General features: G+C 37.9%; 2 protein-coding genes and 1 non-coding gene across 4 annotated transcripts; 2 read left to right on the top strand and 1 right to left on the bottom strand.

Moving 5' to 3' along the window:
• The first annotated feature begins 54 nt into the window (after positions 1 to 54).
• On the top strand, positions 55 to 6475 carry LOC126367688 (lanC-like protein 2). Its single transcript, XM_050011335.1, has 8 exons — positions 55 to 334; positions 747 to 926; positions 1235 to 1392; positions 1727 to 1865; positions 5254 to 5394; positions 5554 to 5739; positions 5917 to 6063; positions 6180 to 6475. The coding sequence occupies exons 1-8, from the start codon at positions 245 to 247 to the stop codon at positions 6360 to 6362; spliced, it is 1224 nt and encodes a 407-aa protein (XP_049867292.1). The 5' UTR covers positions 55 to 244; the 3' UTR covers positions 6363 to 6475.
• On the top strand, positions 4633 to 4705 carry Trnak-uuu (transfer RNA lysine (anticodon UUU)). The gene has a single exon. It is a non-coding gene; the product is annotated as a tRNA-Lys (tRNA).
• On the bottom strand, positions 6454 to 16103 carry LOC126367687 (actin-binding protein IPP-like). Of its 2 annotated transcripts, none has more exons than XM_050011333.1 (10): positions 15343 to 16103; positions 14821 to 14965; positions 14467 to 14605; positions 13574 to 13739; positions 12707 to 12886; positions 11392 to 11555; positions 10620 to 10755; positions 10145 to 10355; positions 9473 to 9693; positions 6454 to 8910 (listed from the first exon to the last, which is right to left on the bottom strand). In XM_050011333.1, the coding sequence occupies exons 1-10, from the start codon at positions 15502 to 15504 to the stop codon at positions 8674 to 8676; spliced, it is 1761 nt and encodes a 586-aa protein (XP_049867290.1). In that variant the 5' UTR covers positions 15505 to 16103; the 3' UTR covers positions 6454 to 8673. The 2 variants fall into 2 exon arrangements, with proteins under 2 accessions (XP_049867290.1, XP_049867291.1); XM_050011334.1 differs by having other exon boundaries at positions 15390 to 15522.
• Positions 16104 to 16563: the final 460 nt, after the last annotated feature.

Here is a 16563-nt window from a genome sequence, read left to right as displayed (position 1 = left end):
CGTTCCCTTTGCCTGCCCAGTACGGGCAAATGCAACAAAAAAATACTAATTATAAAAAAAAAAAACAAAAAATAAATAATCTTTTTGTTGTTTTGATATTGAAGATAATTGAAGTTTCTTTCTTTAAAATTTTATAGTGATAATTGTAAATTAATTTAGCCTGCCTGGTTGACGAGTATACAAAGTACTCTTAACTTTAAAAAATTTGTATAGTTGTAAAAAAAATACTTATCTTTGTCCAAATATGGCTCCAAAAGGATCCTTTGAAAACCAATATGAAGATTTTTCTTGTGATGATTCTGTAAATAATGTTCTCAATAAATCTAGAAATGGGGTTTGTGTCTGCTTATAATTTTGTTATTTTAGAAAAATATTTATTTAAGGTTGGGCACTGACCCTAATTGTTACAACAGTCTCTATAAACTTGTTGTGTAAATAGAGCATTCTTTAGATTTTTACAGACTACTGTGTGAAATGCTACTGCAATGATTGATGTGTAATACATGGAGAATGCTACACTAACAAGAGCGTGGCTCTTAAATTAGTGTGACTTTGTAAAAAAAATTACGTACAAAAATTTAAAAAAACAGTAACAAAAAAACAAACTGTGTCTAATCAAACAGACCACCTCTGACCGTCTCTGGTGCAAAGGTGCCCAAAATTGCATCATGGCTACAAACAACCTTTGCACCAGAAACGATTCTGAGCTCATATTGAGATAGGTATTTAAATTTGTTTATTTTCAGATATCTGAGAAGTTCCAAACCCAACTTGAAACTTTCAAGAAAACCAAATTACGTGTTTTATTCACTAAAATGGAGAGTGACATTTTTTATGATGGATCTGTTTATACTGGTTCTGCTGGATTAGCATTGTATTATTTAATGTCTCCTGAGAAAAAAGAAGATCCTTCTGAAAATTTGCTGGTAAACATCACACAGTAATTTTTTTATTATTAATAATATAATGGCACTGATTTGAGTAGACACCGGTGCTGATTTAAGTATTCACTATCTAATTTTAAGTTATACCTGTATTTTTTTATTCTCTGAAAAGGTAAGGGAAATTGTTATGTGTTCCAAAATTGTATGCCTGTTGATTACTTGTCCCTTTACGGCGGATATGAAAATGACAGGTAGGTAAGAACTTAAATTAGGAAGTGTCTGTAGGAATCAGGGAAAATGTCTTTCACTTAGTCAAATGTGTTTCTCACCTTTCAATATTATTTTTACAGAATGCCTTATCTTATTTGAATCTGGATCAATTAAAAGGTCGTCGCATTAGTTTCCTATGTGGTGATGCAGGCCCACTGGCTATAGCTGCTGTTATTTCACACAAACTGGGCCCCAAATGTCCATCAACATTGGCCGACACTAAAATTTTAATACAAAAGTAAGTATATGTACGTACTTATTATAATAGGGTAGTTTCCAACTAGTCAAATTAGTTACTTTTTACTAAAGGTCAAAATACGAAATGACTATGGAGTTTGTATGAAAAAGCAACCTGGGAATCACAGAAAAATGTGACAAAATGTCACACTTATTTTTAAATTTTTCTTTATTAAAATTTATAAATAAGTTAAATAGAAAAGAGTAAACTTTTTGTCCCCTTTAGATCTGTCTTTATTTAGTAATAACAATTTCATAATTTCTCCTTGACCTAGGAAACTACCCAATTATGGATTTTTTTAAATAGATATTTTATGAAAGACATTTATTTCCAGACTCATGAGTTTGATTTCGCTGATGAATGATTCACCAGACGAGTTGCTGTATGGAAAAGTGGGATATCTTTATGCTTTATTATTTGTAACTAAATACATTGATGAAAAAAATATCATTCCTGCAAGCCATATTGAGAAGGTATGTCGCATGTCAAAGAATAGTTACCTTATAATTTAATGAGGGATTATCCAGGCTTCATTCCCCAAAAAAAGATTTCTTCGTGATAATTACGTATTTTCCCATTGCTAGGGTACATAATTATTTAAAAATATGTAAAATACCATAATATTATACATACAAAGGGCATATATATATATATATATATATATATATATATATATATATATATATATATATATAAATGTTGCCTGAGGTCCTGGTTTAGAATTAGTGTGCTTCTGGAAAATAAAAGGAATTTAATGAGTTCATCCATTAATTAAAATATGAATAGTCACTGTGGTCATGTGGTACACCAGTTTGCTTCTCAATCGGGATGCGCCCGCGCCGGTTTGAACCCCGGTACTTGCGGTCTCGACCATTACAAACGGCAATACAACGCACCATCTATCACGTCGGTGTAACAGATAGGGTCGGGGTGTCGCAAAAAGGGTCCCATACAAAATTAGGACTTAGAATTTTTTTAACAAAAATCGCCAAAAGTAACATTCGGGATCCGGGGGGATGTGGGAGTATTAGGGTGGGGGGAAACCACGGGTGACCTTAGATGACCTTGGGAGGTCACTGACCTTAAAGTCAAGGTCATGACCTTATTCCCTTATTCTTCACAAATATAGTGTAGGTCAGACACATCAAAGGTCAAGGTCATTGACCTTAAAGGTCAAGGTCACTTATCCAAAATCAGAAATATTACCATAATATCAACTTTTGCAGTAAACTTTCGATTTCAGTGACCTCAAAGGTCAAGGTCACCAAGATCATTGACCTTAAAAGTCAAGGTCACTTATCCAAAATCAAAAATATTCGCATTATATCAACTTTGTGTAGTAAACCTTCAAAGTCAGTGACCTTTAAAGGTCTTCACCGCCACCTCTCGGCCCTTCGGGCCTCGATGGTCACAAAGTAACCTAACCCACTCGGCTATATGGCAGGGGGCTCGCTTTGCTCGCCCCCTGCCATACAGCCTTCGTAACCTATACCTACAGTGTCGGGGTGCCGCGAATTTCCGTGCTCGCTTCGCTCGCACCCGTGACTGCTGTCATATCGAAACAAATCTTCACCGCCGCCTCTCGGCCCTTCGGGCCTCGATGGTCACAAGTAACCTAACCCACTCGGCTATATGGCAGGGGGCTCGCTTTGCTCCCCCCCTGCCATACAGCCTTCGTAACCTATATCTATAGTGTCGGGGTGCCGCGAATTTCCGTGCTCGCTACGCTCGCACCCGTGACAAAAGGATGCCTGTAAAAAAAAAATACGCGTGGCGGACACCGAGCGTGGACGTGTTTCGCGGAGCTCCATAGAAAAAATTAAAGATATTTTAAAATTACATAAAACGCATTTTTTTAAATATCTCGAAAACGGTGCGTCGTAGCGCAAAAATAACAAAAAATTGCCCCCTTTTAGACACCCCTAACCCACCTCTTCCGCATATATTAAAATAAAAAAAACTTACTTTTTCAAAAAAAAATTAAAAATTTTTCAAGTAAAAAAAAAAAAAAAAAAGAAAAAAAAAGAAAGAAAAGAAAGAAAGAATATAAAGATTTTACTTACTTACTTACTTTTCAAGTCCAGCTTTCATAGTAATTTCCCTCGAAAATCGGCTATGTCCGTGGCTCATACAAAAACGACCAAAATTATTCTAAGTCTCGGACCCTTTTTGCGACACTACGTAGAATCAACTTGTGAAAATTTTACAAGTCCAGCTTCCATAGTAATTTCATTCGAAAATTCGGCTAAGTCGATGGTTCATACAAAATTGAAGTGAAATTTTTCTAAGTGTTGGGACCCCTTTTACGACACCCTAACCCAATATATTCAGATTCACACGAGTTCTTTACAAGATTGGCACACAAATTTAAGAAAGGGCGCGTATAGCGTGCGCGTGGTTCGCAATCGTCCAGAGAAGAGAAAAAAATCTGAAAGTGACAGATAGCGGGGGCGCGCGGGGGGGTGGCGCGGCACGCTCATTTAACAATTAAAGCGCGCGGGCATACGACCGCGCGAGACTCGTTCGTTTCGCCGACCCAGACAATGTTCGGTAGGCCGGGTTGCTATATACTCCCCCTCCAGTCCTGGAGGACGTCCTCGCTCGTGGACTGGCTGCTCAGACTGCTTCCTACCCGGTCGTCCTCGTTTCCTTTTAGGAATGACAGGTTTAGGTGGAGTTACCTCACTGCCTGTGTACCGAGTAAGATCTTGAAGATGATACTTCCCTATAATATCGTCGGGGTTCTCTATGCGCGCGATGCTGTAGGTCGTAGGACTAACCTTCTGCGCGATGCGATAGGGACCATCTCGACGTGGGACGAATTTGGATGTAAGCTCCTTGGAACTCCTGCTCAGGACGTGTGATCGTAGAAGAACTAAGTCACCTACTTGAAAGTGGTCTCCAGGACGCCGTGACTGGTCAGCGTACTCTTTGCGCTTGTCCTGCTGCACTTCTACACGTTCCCGGATCGCCGATAGGGAGTTGATAAATTGTCTGAGATATGGTGTTATCTGTGGGACAAAGTTATCTTTGTCTAGAATAGCACGAAGGTCATGTGTGACCTCTGTGGGAGACCTCATCTCTCTAGCCAAGGTCAAATAAGCTGGCGTTTTACCTGTAGTGCGGCATGGCGCGCTGTTCAGGGCAAAGCGAATGATGTGTAGCTTCTTTGGCCAGGATGGATGGTCGTTCTCCACGAGTTGCGCTAACATTACCTTTAAGTCGCGATTCTTTCTCTCTGCCCGGCTAGCTCAGTCGGTAGAGCATGAGACTTTTAATCTCAGGGTCGTGGGTTCGAGCCCCACGTTGGGCGCCAGATATGGGGGTGGCTAGCCAGGTGTTGAAGTAAAACAGTCGGATCTCAGGGTAATCTTTTGTTTAATGGGGTGATTGTCACAATATATTCAGATTCACACGAGTTCTTTACAAGATTGGCACACAAATTTAAGAAAGGGCGCGTATAGCGTGCGCGTGGTTCGCAATCGTCTGAAAGTGACAGATAGCGGGGGCGCGCGGATGGGTGGCGCGGCACGCTCATTTAACAATTAAAGCGCGCGGGCATACGACCGCGCGAGGCTCGTTCGTTTCGCCGACCCAAACAATGTTCGGTAGGCCGGGTTGCTATAAACTGCGTTAATTAACTGTTAACGGATTAACGATCTTGTGGCCAGTTATGGATGTGTCACGTGGGGTAGGTATACGTTCTTGAACAGAATTTCAATGTTTTATGACAAGTAGTCACACACAAACACAACCAACCAACGTATTTTAACATTGCACATCTATATACCTTTGTATTGACTTTCATAATGGGAACTTTCAATGAAGTCTCTCTAATCTGTTTTAACTTTTTAATTTTAGGTAATAAATTCAATCCTGAAGTCTGGCAAACAATTTTCTATAACAATGAAATCTGAAAGTCCACTTCTATGGCAGTGGCATGACAAGATTTACTTTGGAGCAGCTCATGGCATGTCGGGTATTTTGTATTCACTGCTACAGGTTAGTCATCTAAATGTTACAATAATTGTCTCATTCTAAAATTCCTTGTATAATTCTATTTACTTAGACATTTCTTACTTAGTCTGATGCCAACATGTAGAAAAATAAGCTAGCAATAAATAGATTAAATGATTAAAGTACGCATTTTATAATTTTCAGGCGCGTAGTTACATACATTTTAATGAATTGCGTAATTACATCAAGCCATCCATCGATTGGTTGTTAAAACATCGGTACCCAAGTGGCAACTTCCCTTCTTCACTAGGCAGTGCTTCTGGGGACAGGCTGGTACAATGGTGTCACGGTGCACCTGGGTTTGTACCATTGTGTATTGCAGCTTATCAGGTAAACAATAGTATACTTTATTGAACATACATAGTAAAATATGCCAACCACGACAGATCGTTTATGTTTAAATGAAACCATTCTGAAATAAAAATGTATATAAGAAAAATGCAGATTACAGAAATTCAATCAATATTTATTATTTATCCCTATAATTTTAACGATGCGTATTTTCAGACGTTTAAAGAAGAGCAATATTTGAAATACGCTCTTGATTGCGGCGATGTTATTTGGGAGCGGGGACTTTGTGCCAAGGGTTACAGCATCTGTCATGGTGTTAGTGGAAACGCTTATGCCTTTCTTCAGTTGTATCAAGCTACCAAGGTATAATGAATATTTTGTTTTTTGTTTTGTATTTTAGTATCATTAATTTTATAGAATACATTGGTTGTTGCATGACATAAAGGGCGAATGTTTCAGATAACCTTTTCCTGTTCCAGAACCCATTACATTTGTATCGCGCTTGTTGCTTCATGGAATGGTGCGCACTGGAGAGGCCGGGCACAGAGCTGCACCGCCCTGACAGGCCCGCCTCCTTGTTCGAGGGCGTTATCGGCCGCCTCTACCTCGCCGAAGAAATGGCTCGGCCCATGGAAGCTAAATTCCCCGCAATGTGCTTATAAACTCTTCATTATCAAACTTTAATGTCTGTGTAATGTGTCAGGTGTGTGTAACTATTCGTATTCTGTTAATAAGTTTTAAAGAAAAAGACTGTTAATTATAAAAATATTTAATACTTAGATTAATTCTTACATCTACTTGATTCGTATTTATTAATATCACACGGTATAAATTATAAATATATGCTTCAGCCTGCATCAAGGCTGCTTACATAATAATATACTCAGTCATTTGTAAATCCTACTACAATAAAAGCATGCGACAAGTAATTGTTGACAATAGAAAGTTTTGGAAGTCCTGTTCTGTAAATAATAAAATAACTAAATAGTAAGTATATACTTGATTAATACATAATTTTGAGAAATATAAAATGAGAAAACAAGCACAACAAAAAGCGAGCCGCGGACATTTACCAGTTATATTTCCGTACACTTAAATTATTCATATTTTACAGAAATATGTGTGTAGTAATTAAGAACAAAATTATTTTCTAATTAAGAGGTAATTTCTAAAGATTCATTGCCAGACACTAATTCTAGTTGTATCTCAGTCTAGTCCTTAAAAATCTTGGAAACAGCAATGTATATAATTTGGCATTAATTATAACATATATTTTATCTCAAACAAATTGGAATTCATTTATACCGTTAACAAAGTTCCCTGATTGCAATCTAAACATAATACTTGTATATGTATTTTATTGTTTAGCATTACAGAGAATAATATAGAAAGTGCTAACTGCTTGGCAGTGCATAAGTCGCTTGAATCTTTCAAGTGCCTATTAATCTGTGTTATTAATAGACTGAACTCTACCCTCGAATTCTTTCACCGTTATAAAGTTATCCATTCGTATTTGTTTTCATTTATTTCTTTCTTTAGCGCTTTTGTAACGCAAGTAATGCATTATTAGCTTTTTACTTCACACTAACTGCGCTTGAAAGTAAATTATTTTAGGACTCAGATATGATTTGTCGCTAGAAAAGTTGGAAGACAAAAGTTATTTTACCTAAAACCATAGAGCAACACGGGCGTGTGGTGGACCGGACAGGAGTAGCTTTAGCGTTATTTTTTTTTTTGAACTAGCTTCCGTCAGCGATGCGCTAATGACAAATCTTTTTTGTGGTCACCCATCCTATGACCGGCCTTTGCGAAAGTTGCTTAACTTCAACAATAGCAGACCGAGCGCGTTTACCGCTGCGCCATCGAGCTCCTCAATTATTACTTTAATCATTATGAATTATTAAATAATTTTGCATTATCCTCTTCCTGTCCCAGGTTTAAATTATGATAGAATAGTAAAATTGGCAAAAATGGAGTGTAGGAAATAATATTGATGAAATGACAGGTAAAACAAGGAAAAATGCTTAGTACGTTAAAGTACGACTCTATATTCAAAGTCGCCATGAGCAACTGCGTATTTCGACTTTCGACCGCAATGGAAGAAAGGAAATGTAATTGGCATACATAATCCAGTGAAAAATTGGGACTACAAATTTTGACCTGGATTGAAACGAGACTGTCTAACTGTGATAGCGAGGTTTTATTAACATAAATCATATCCGAATATGATTTTAATAAAGGGCGCTTTCTTAGTTTTACTATGAGGCGACGATATGTAGACTCCTTTGTCTATGACATTTCTATCGATAACTATCTATTTATAAATCAATAGCGCTCGATGAAAGTGACAACTACAATCTCCTTGACAACTAGAAAACAATCGCTCATAGTCGTTTGAGTAATCCGCATAATGTATGAAGCATGTTGGTCAACAAATCCGTACACAACAGGACGGAAGTTTTACGAGAATTAAATGCTAATAATGTGATATAAAATTACTAAAATATGGAGCCAAAGATTCCTTTTTGCAACGAAATAACGAACAATTAGGTATTTTTCAATGACGTCGTTTCAGCTACGCACCTAGATTCAGTCTAGTGCGCAGGGCGACTGCAACTAGTTTTTATAGAACTACCTGTCCCGGGGACATACAGGTTCGCAGAGGGGAACGTCTGCGCATGTCTACTCCTTTCCCGTGTTGCTCTAAGCCTGAAACCTACGAAACCCATCTCACAAGCTTAGAGACGATAGAGCAAAGAAAATTAGAAGAAGAACCGTAGTCACAAGGTAACATACAATCTCCAGAAAGGTAATTAATCATTGCAAATCTAAACCGAATCGAGTTTCGAAAAGTGAAAGAAGAAATGTTTTACATTTAAAATAGAAAATTACGCCCCTAACCGTAATCGTCGAGTTAATTTAGTTTGTACCTCGGTCCGACCGGAGCTCCCGGCTGCGAAGGGGAGACTTTCGTCAGAGCAGCGCGGCGCCGGCCTCGGCCCGCGAGTGCGGCAGCGGCGGGCCGGGCCGCCAGCGGTCGTCGCGCGGGTCGTACACCTCGACGCTGGCCAGCGTGGTGCGCGCGCGGTAGAAGGCGCGCTGGCCGCCGCTCTCGCTGTCGCCGCCCGCCGCCACCACCACGCCCTCCGCCGCGCCCGCCGCGCACCCCGCGCGCGCGAACTTCAGGCTCGCCACTTCTTCCCAAGAGTCCTGGGGAATTTTATGTACATCTACTATCTTGTCGGATGAATTTAAGCCCCGTACCCACTAGGCAACAATTAACGCGCAACACGTAATGCTCAACATGTACGACAACGTTGCACAACAGTGCGCGACGATGCCAGCTGAAGCGCAATATGTCGCGCGGCTTGTTGCTTGTTTAGAGTTAGTTAGTTAGTTGACCATCAATGGTTGTCAACTGGAGACGAACGTGTATTAGATGCGTAGACAGACAAAAGTTTGTTAAACAAAAGTTCTGCGCTAACTTTCAACATGTTGGGCAACATGTTGCGCGCCATGTTACCACGTTAAATAGAATAACGTGCGAAGTAGCAAATCTGGGTGAAACCTGGCAATTATATTTCTTATAGCCACCATCGTCCTGTCTATTAATTTGTGCTAGAGTGTTTTAAGCAATTATTAAGGTAGGCCTCCTTCACATCATTACCTATCAACACTTATCATCAGTATAAATGTAATCCTGTTACAAAAAATTACAACTGCCTGCTTATATAGTGAAAATACAATTAAATATGCTAATAAGTGCACTTACGTCATCGAAACTATATCTCTCGACGGAGGTGAGCACGGTCCGCTGCGACGTGTTCCCGCCGATGACGTACAGGTAGTTGTCGAGCACCACGGCGGCGGCCTGGCTGCGCGCGTGCCTCATCGGCGTCAGCTCCTGCCACTTGCGGGACGCGGGGTGGTAGCACAGCAAGTCCCGCGTGTGGCGCCACGTGTGGGTACACCCGCCTACTACGTATATTAACCCTGCAACATATAATTACCTAATAGATTTTTCGGTTGCCAATGGGTTAGTATAATAAAAATATGATCACACTTGCTAATCCATCGAGCCCGATGCGTCTATTTATTTTATTTATTACACAATAAGACTTGTTAATTTATTCGCATTTTGATTCAAATCATATTTCTTGTGTACCTTCAATGTACTACACTCATAATGTATGTAATGTACTCTTGTTTCCGTACATTGGTTTGGTAAATATTACATAAACATAACTTATTAGTTATTGCATTAATTTTTCCGCATTTAGACACAGTCTGTTTATACAGTTATCTGTATAAAATATAATTAAAGTAAACTTAAATCACAAACTATTTCATATTTATTAAAATTAAAACTAATCAAATAGAAGAAATATACTATTAAAACCATATATATTACATTATCTTTACCAAAACAAAAGCAAATATTTACCGTCAAAATTAACAACACCCATTCCAAATCTGGGCTCTCGCATTCGACCGGTGAGGGTCCATTCGTCCGTTATAGGGTCGTATACCTCGACCGAAGCCCCCATGTCCGATCCCACCCATCCACCGAAAGCGAAGAGGTTGCCATTCCACCCGGTCAACCCAAATTCGCAGCGAGCTTCCTTCATTGGTGCAATGTTGGACCATTTGTCAGTCTACAAATAATGATGATAAATAACATCTATATATTAGAGAAATTTAACATTCTTACAACTTAATAGACCCCTTTAACAAATGGTTTATAAACAATCTCATCACTACTTGTCTCCCATTTTCATTGTAAATTTTGAGTTATATTTTGCTGTTGTATTTAGATTATTTAAAAATATTTGCAAACATAAGTGTTTGGGTAGGTAGGAATACCCCAAGGGTAAAAATGACATAAAGAAGTATAAGTTGTAGACAACCATTTATTTTACCTGTGGATCATAAACCTCTCCATTAGCGAGAATCTGACTGCCCTGCTCGCCACCCACAGCATATACTCGGCCTCCGAGGGTTGCGACTCCGGGCTGGATGCGAGCTATACCCATTGGTGCCAGTTCTTCCCATTCCCTATTAAAATTGAATATAATAATGTAGATTTAGGATTTGAATTTAGATGCATTAGTACGAACAACGTGACATAAACTAATAGGCGTCATTATTCTTAGGATTGTAAACCTGTGACTTCTTCCGTGAAACCTTGGACATTGGATAATTTGTTGGATGTTACCAACAAGAACTTTTGCAATTTCTAGAACTACTGAACAAATTTCTAAAATTCATTAATCAGTAAAAATCTACATTATTCAGTGAATTAGGCTACATTTGATAACCGAAATCTACGTGAAAGGAGCCGCGGGCGGATAGCTTGTATAATAAAAGTACAATTTAAAAAAGCAAAAAAAAAGCAAAGCCACAAATTTAATGTGGTGCGACATACGGATGTACATACGGGTGTTAAGTGATGCTGATGATTCATGATGATTCAAACCGTGATTCTGAGTTAATATCAAATGGAATTTTCCGTCGCAAAACTCATGAAAAAGTTAGTATTTTTGTTAATTATTTTCAATTCTATTCTGTTGTGACGGAAAATTGCACTTGATATTAACACAGAATCATGAGCGGAATCATCCCCCTCAGTAATCAGTACGGTGTCACTAACCTGTATATAGGTATTGTATAAAAATAATATTGGAAACTAACCGCTTGTGTAAATCAAACTTGAGCACCGAAGAGAGTATATTGTCGGAAGAGAGCGGGGGGTGGGCCGCCGAGTCGTGGCAGGAACCACCCGCCAACAGCAGCATTCTGCGCGCGCGCGCTCTCGGCTCCGCAGCCAACGCTACTAAAGCACCTCGACCCGTTTTCTGAAACCAATTTGTTTACTATCGTTGATAGATATAGTTGTTGTACTACACAGGTACATCCTAACTTAACTTTTTTCTAGAGAAATGTTTTATACCCATATGAAATAGTTAATAAATACCATTTCGCGTCAAAATGATGCATATTAATTTCGTAAAGGTCATAAAAATATATTTATTTGGTTATCTATAGTAATTGGTTGCGCCTGGCGCCACAGCAGTTATCTTTAACATGTGGAAGCTTGTTATTGGCTTTTAGAGCGCTATTACATATTTCATACACGCACCGAGAAAGTTTGAGAAGTTCAGAAAAAAATACCTTAATAATACTGTACTGTGACCGTTATTTGTAGGGTCATATATTTTTTGTATGAAGATTGACGACAAACAGTGTTACAAACAGAATTTGGTAAAATCAACCTGATTATTACTACACTACGATTAAAATTTCAATGAGCCATATTACTGTTTGCCAAAAACAGTGTATGACCCTACAAGTAATGACCACAGTATAGCAATAATAAGATCGATTTTTCTTTGAATTGTAAGTCGTAATTGACGAATTATTGAAAGATGTAATATCGATCTTAGATAAGAATTTTAAGCCTAGTATTAAGATAAGAACAAATGTAAAAAGCTCCCCAAATAAAATAAAATTTACGCGAATTATTATTATCAGTGTTTCAACACTAAATATTTTAGAATATTGGTTGGTATGGTCGCATCAATTCCTTGCCCTTTCTCTTCCCGCACATACCTATCGTTAGTGCGAGCACGCCCACACCAGGTACTGTGCTTTCCTTTTACCTTTGCAAACAGTTTTATTTGTTCCATATACGCAGTAGTTTTTATTATTCCGCCCAGTATGATATACCAGTCAAATTTTGTATTTTTTATCATACTGCAACACACTATGGACTAATGTTATGGGCGATAGGCTGATCCCTTATCACCATAAGGTTCATCATATCCAGCTTAAGACATCGTATCAACAGTGGCTGCAAGTTGTCTTTGATTACTTGTGGCTCTGCCCACCCCATTAGGGATAACGGGCGTGAGTTTATGTATGTATGTATGTATGTATGCAACACACTATACAGTCCATTAAAACTTTTGTATTCCACCCGCCCAACCAGTACTAATTTAATTATTACCATGTCAACTCTAACAGTTTTTAAGGCCACTGCGATTGATGGATCTTGTACATTTTTGATGGCTTCGTCTAATATTTGCGGTGCTATCAAGGGAAGACGAACGTGGCTCAGGACTTCAAAACAATGGCGCCTACGACACGCCGGGTCATGTTCCAGCCATCGCAGAGCTGGATATAACACCTGAAATAAGGACACAAGTGCAGTAGTAAGTGATAAGGTGGCTATATATTCTCCCATTTTACTATGAAACATAAAAAGAAGGTGTTTAACACTTGTGTACTGCCATTCATGATATATGGTTGCCAAACATGGGCCCTAACAGAAAAACTGAGTAAAGCTCTAAAGTATGGAGAGAAGTACGCTACATATCAAATATTAGGGAAAAAACCAGAGTAGAAGATGTCACATATACAGCAAGGAGGCTAAAATTTAAATGGATTGGTAAGAAAAACGAATGGTCTAAGGATATCACTATGTGGTGCCCACATGATGGAATAAAGGAAGAAGGGAAGACAGAGGAATAGAGGATGAACTCAAAAAGGTAGCTGGAGTAACATGGAGAAGCATGGTATTGGATCGGGAATTATGGTCTATTCTCAGGGAGGCCTTTGCCAAAAGGGCAAACTGACACAAAAAATAGAAAACAAATCAATTAATACATTGTCCCATAAGCCCTCTATACCTGTATGGTTTGAGATATCACAAAAGTAGAGTTTGTCTATATCAAAACTCAATCAAAAATTAAAATTAAATTTCATCCTAACATTATAACTAAAACTTTGTTGTCTATTGGTTTGTAAAGACAGATTAGGGATTAATTAGCTAGTCACTTCTTAAAGGTACCAATGTTAAAAGATTAAATTATACCTGAGCTTCGCTATCCACTTTCAGTTGTTCTGAAGACAATAAAGTAATTAACTGAGGCAGAGGCAACTCAAGTAGTTCATCTCCACTGGCCACTATGTTCCAGTTTGCTTGTGCATGGTCTAATGCTTCCTCTGCCAGCTCCCGACAGTTGTGTGCTTCAGCAAACCTGTTGTTTACAGCTTCATTTGAATATTAAAACAGTATTATACCAAAGTACTACAAAGTACTGGGGGGTTAAAATGGCCACATTAAAGCAATTCATCTAAGAAAGCATTTATTGCAATTTGACATTTGTTTGCATTGCGCACTTACTTTTATATGCGCAAATGTCAAATTGCAATATTGCTTTATAAGATGAATTGCTTCGATGTGGCCATTTTAACCCCCCTATACTACAAAGTACTAAAGTATACATTGTTAATTAAAAATAAGAAGTAAGGAATGGATGTTTTAGTAGTTCATTTTTAATTATAAACATAATACTTATGAATCTTGTTGGAATGCAACCAATTTGACTAAATCTAACAAGTAATTTGTATGGGTTACACACAAAGGATTTTCATAAATGGGAAATTTTGTGGAGACTGTTTATTATAGGTCTAAAATTGATGTATGTTTCATTAATGATTAGGCTGTGGATTTCCTATCTCCTTCTTTCTTATGTGGTTAGAAAGTGACAGCTACAACTAAAAATATGTAGGTGTTTGCGTGAATGAGGTATTTTTAGGGTCTCTCTCTTTCTATTTAAGAGCTGCGCTCTTGTTGGTGGAGTAATCGCCATTCCTCTTTTTTTATTTTTAGGTTACACCCCCCAAAAAATATATAGATGGTATGGGCTGTAGAGTTCAAGAATAATCTAGCCTAAATCCCTGTATTAATGTTAAAATTTTTACCTAAATATTCCAAGAGCATTTGAAGGGTGTAACTCTCTTCTGAGAAATTCTCCACACCCAGTTACTAGTTCTCTCAATTGCAGCATATCAGCAGCTATTAGTAGATGTTGTACTGTAGCCTTGTCTATCATTACTTCACCTGAAACCCAATGTATTTTATATATATAATGAGTAATCAGTCTATTTATTGTTTATTAATAATATGTAATAAAAATAAATAAATTCATCAAGGAAAGTCAGGATATCATCATATCTTATCATAGCAGAAAATATGGTTTTAAGAAGTAACTTAAAATGATTATAATTAATTTATTATAAGATTGAGATAATGTATGCACTATGTTAGTAATTCACCTGTGTAAATAAAATCAATTATCATAGGCAGGATGTCAGGGGGTACACTTGGCAATGCCACATGACCTTTTTGGCTTTCTTCCAGACCCACACTGAACATAGCATCAAAATAAGCACAGCTAGCTGCCAGTACTACACGATGAGCCTGTAAAGTAACTTTTATTTATACCAGAAGAATTTTTTAAACTTCTATTGTACTTAATAAATAAAATAAATATTGAATGTGGATATCTTGATATGAATAATCAAAATTCAAAAACTATAGAACAGATGGTCATTCTACAAAGAAACATGTAATATTTATTAATTAAATACCAATTAAGAAATATGATTTATATTACGTTATTTATTCCGAATTACCAGTGTATTAGTTGCTGCTGTGTTATTCAGAACGGAAGGTAATGAAGGAAATGATCATACCTATATAAGACAGGAGTTACTCATAATAAAGTGCCCTAGCAAATAAAAAAATAAATACAGTTAGGTATTAGATCAATAATTTTTGGCGAAACAAAATCTTACCTTGACTCTAGTTTTTCCTGAAATAAGGTCTATATCACAAAACCTACCGTCCCTTTTGAAATGGTGCAGATTCACAGAAATCTTGTTCGTATATTCACGACACTTATACGGGAGAGATCCATCTTTTTTCGGGCCCTTATCGAATATATTAGAAGAAGACATAATTATTGCAGTTAATTCACCGTTTCACATTAAAATGAAAACACTGCAATATATAGTAGAAATAAATCCATAAGTTAAGTAAAATAAACCAAATTTAATTTAATGACGGAATTGACGGAAACATCATTTTTGTTTTTGTTTTGGTTTTCCCCGAAGGGTAAGGCAAAGGGAACTATGCCCATACAGCCATGTCTGACGTATTTTTTTTCTTGATGATTAATGAAATGATGAAAGGTGATGATGATGAAACCTAAGCCCCCACCCTCGGAGTAGACTCCTACTCCGAACCCCAAACGAATTAACTCAAAAGTCCGCATAAACTTTTGAGTTATGAAGCGGCTTCCCGGCACGAAGCGAAAATAGGCAGATACACTTTGTTTATTGAGAATACTCCAATATAATAACACTCGCGAATGTCTTCCGACTAACTTAATGCGATCATTAACCACAAAACACCACTTCGTATTAATTATTTAGATTACTCAATGAAGAAAGCAACTGTCCCGTTCCCGTTTCCCGCCGAAAAACCCGGAAACATCAATCATGACAGGTCTGATCTTTGGTCTGATCTGACAGAATACAGATGACAGAAAAATCTGAGGAAAATACAGCCTGCCTCAGCGCTGAGAACTTGACAGCAGTGAGCAGTGGTTTTTCTTAATTTAATGGCCTGGTTGCACTGACACACTATGTGACACACAGACAGAAGTACATAAACTTGTTTATCCCCTTGGGGAAACGCAAAGCCGCAAATACTTGGCCCTCGCAAAGCCGCTTTGAACAAATATTGCTCTGTGCCTGACAAAGACCTGTGTGTGCCTGACATATTACCTATTTGGTGTATAATTATTTTATTCTAAATCTAGCTGAAATGGAGGCTATTCCGGGATATGTTGTAAAAACTATGATTTTTGTTAGTTGGAGAGAGATTTCACCATTTTCATTCCCCTAAAACGAAAATCAAGAAAATGGAAACCATAGAGAAACAAGGGCCTCCACATGAGGCACATGGTTTGGCCTAAAGGTATCTCTCTAGTTCTGCAACCAAGCCAAAAAATC

Source organism: Pectinophora gossypiella, chromosome 6 (genome assembly GCF_024362695.1).
Source record: "Pectinophora gossypiella chromosome 6, ilPecGoss1.1, whole genome shotgun sequence".
NCBI lineage: Eukaryota > Metazoa > Arthropoda > Insecta > Lepidoptera > Gelechiidae > Pectinophora > Pectinophora gossypiella.
This window is presented reverse-complemented; position numbering and strand designations above follow the sequence as displayed.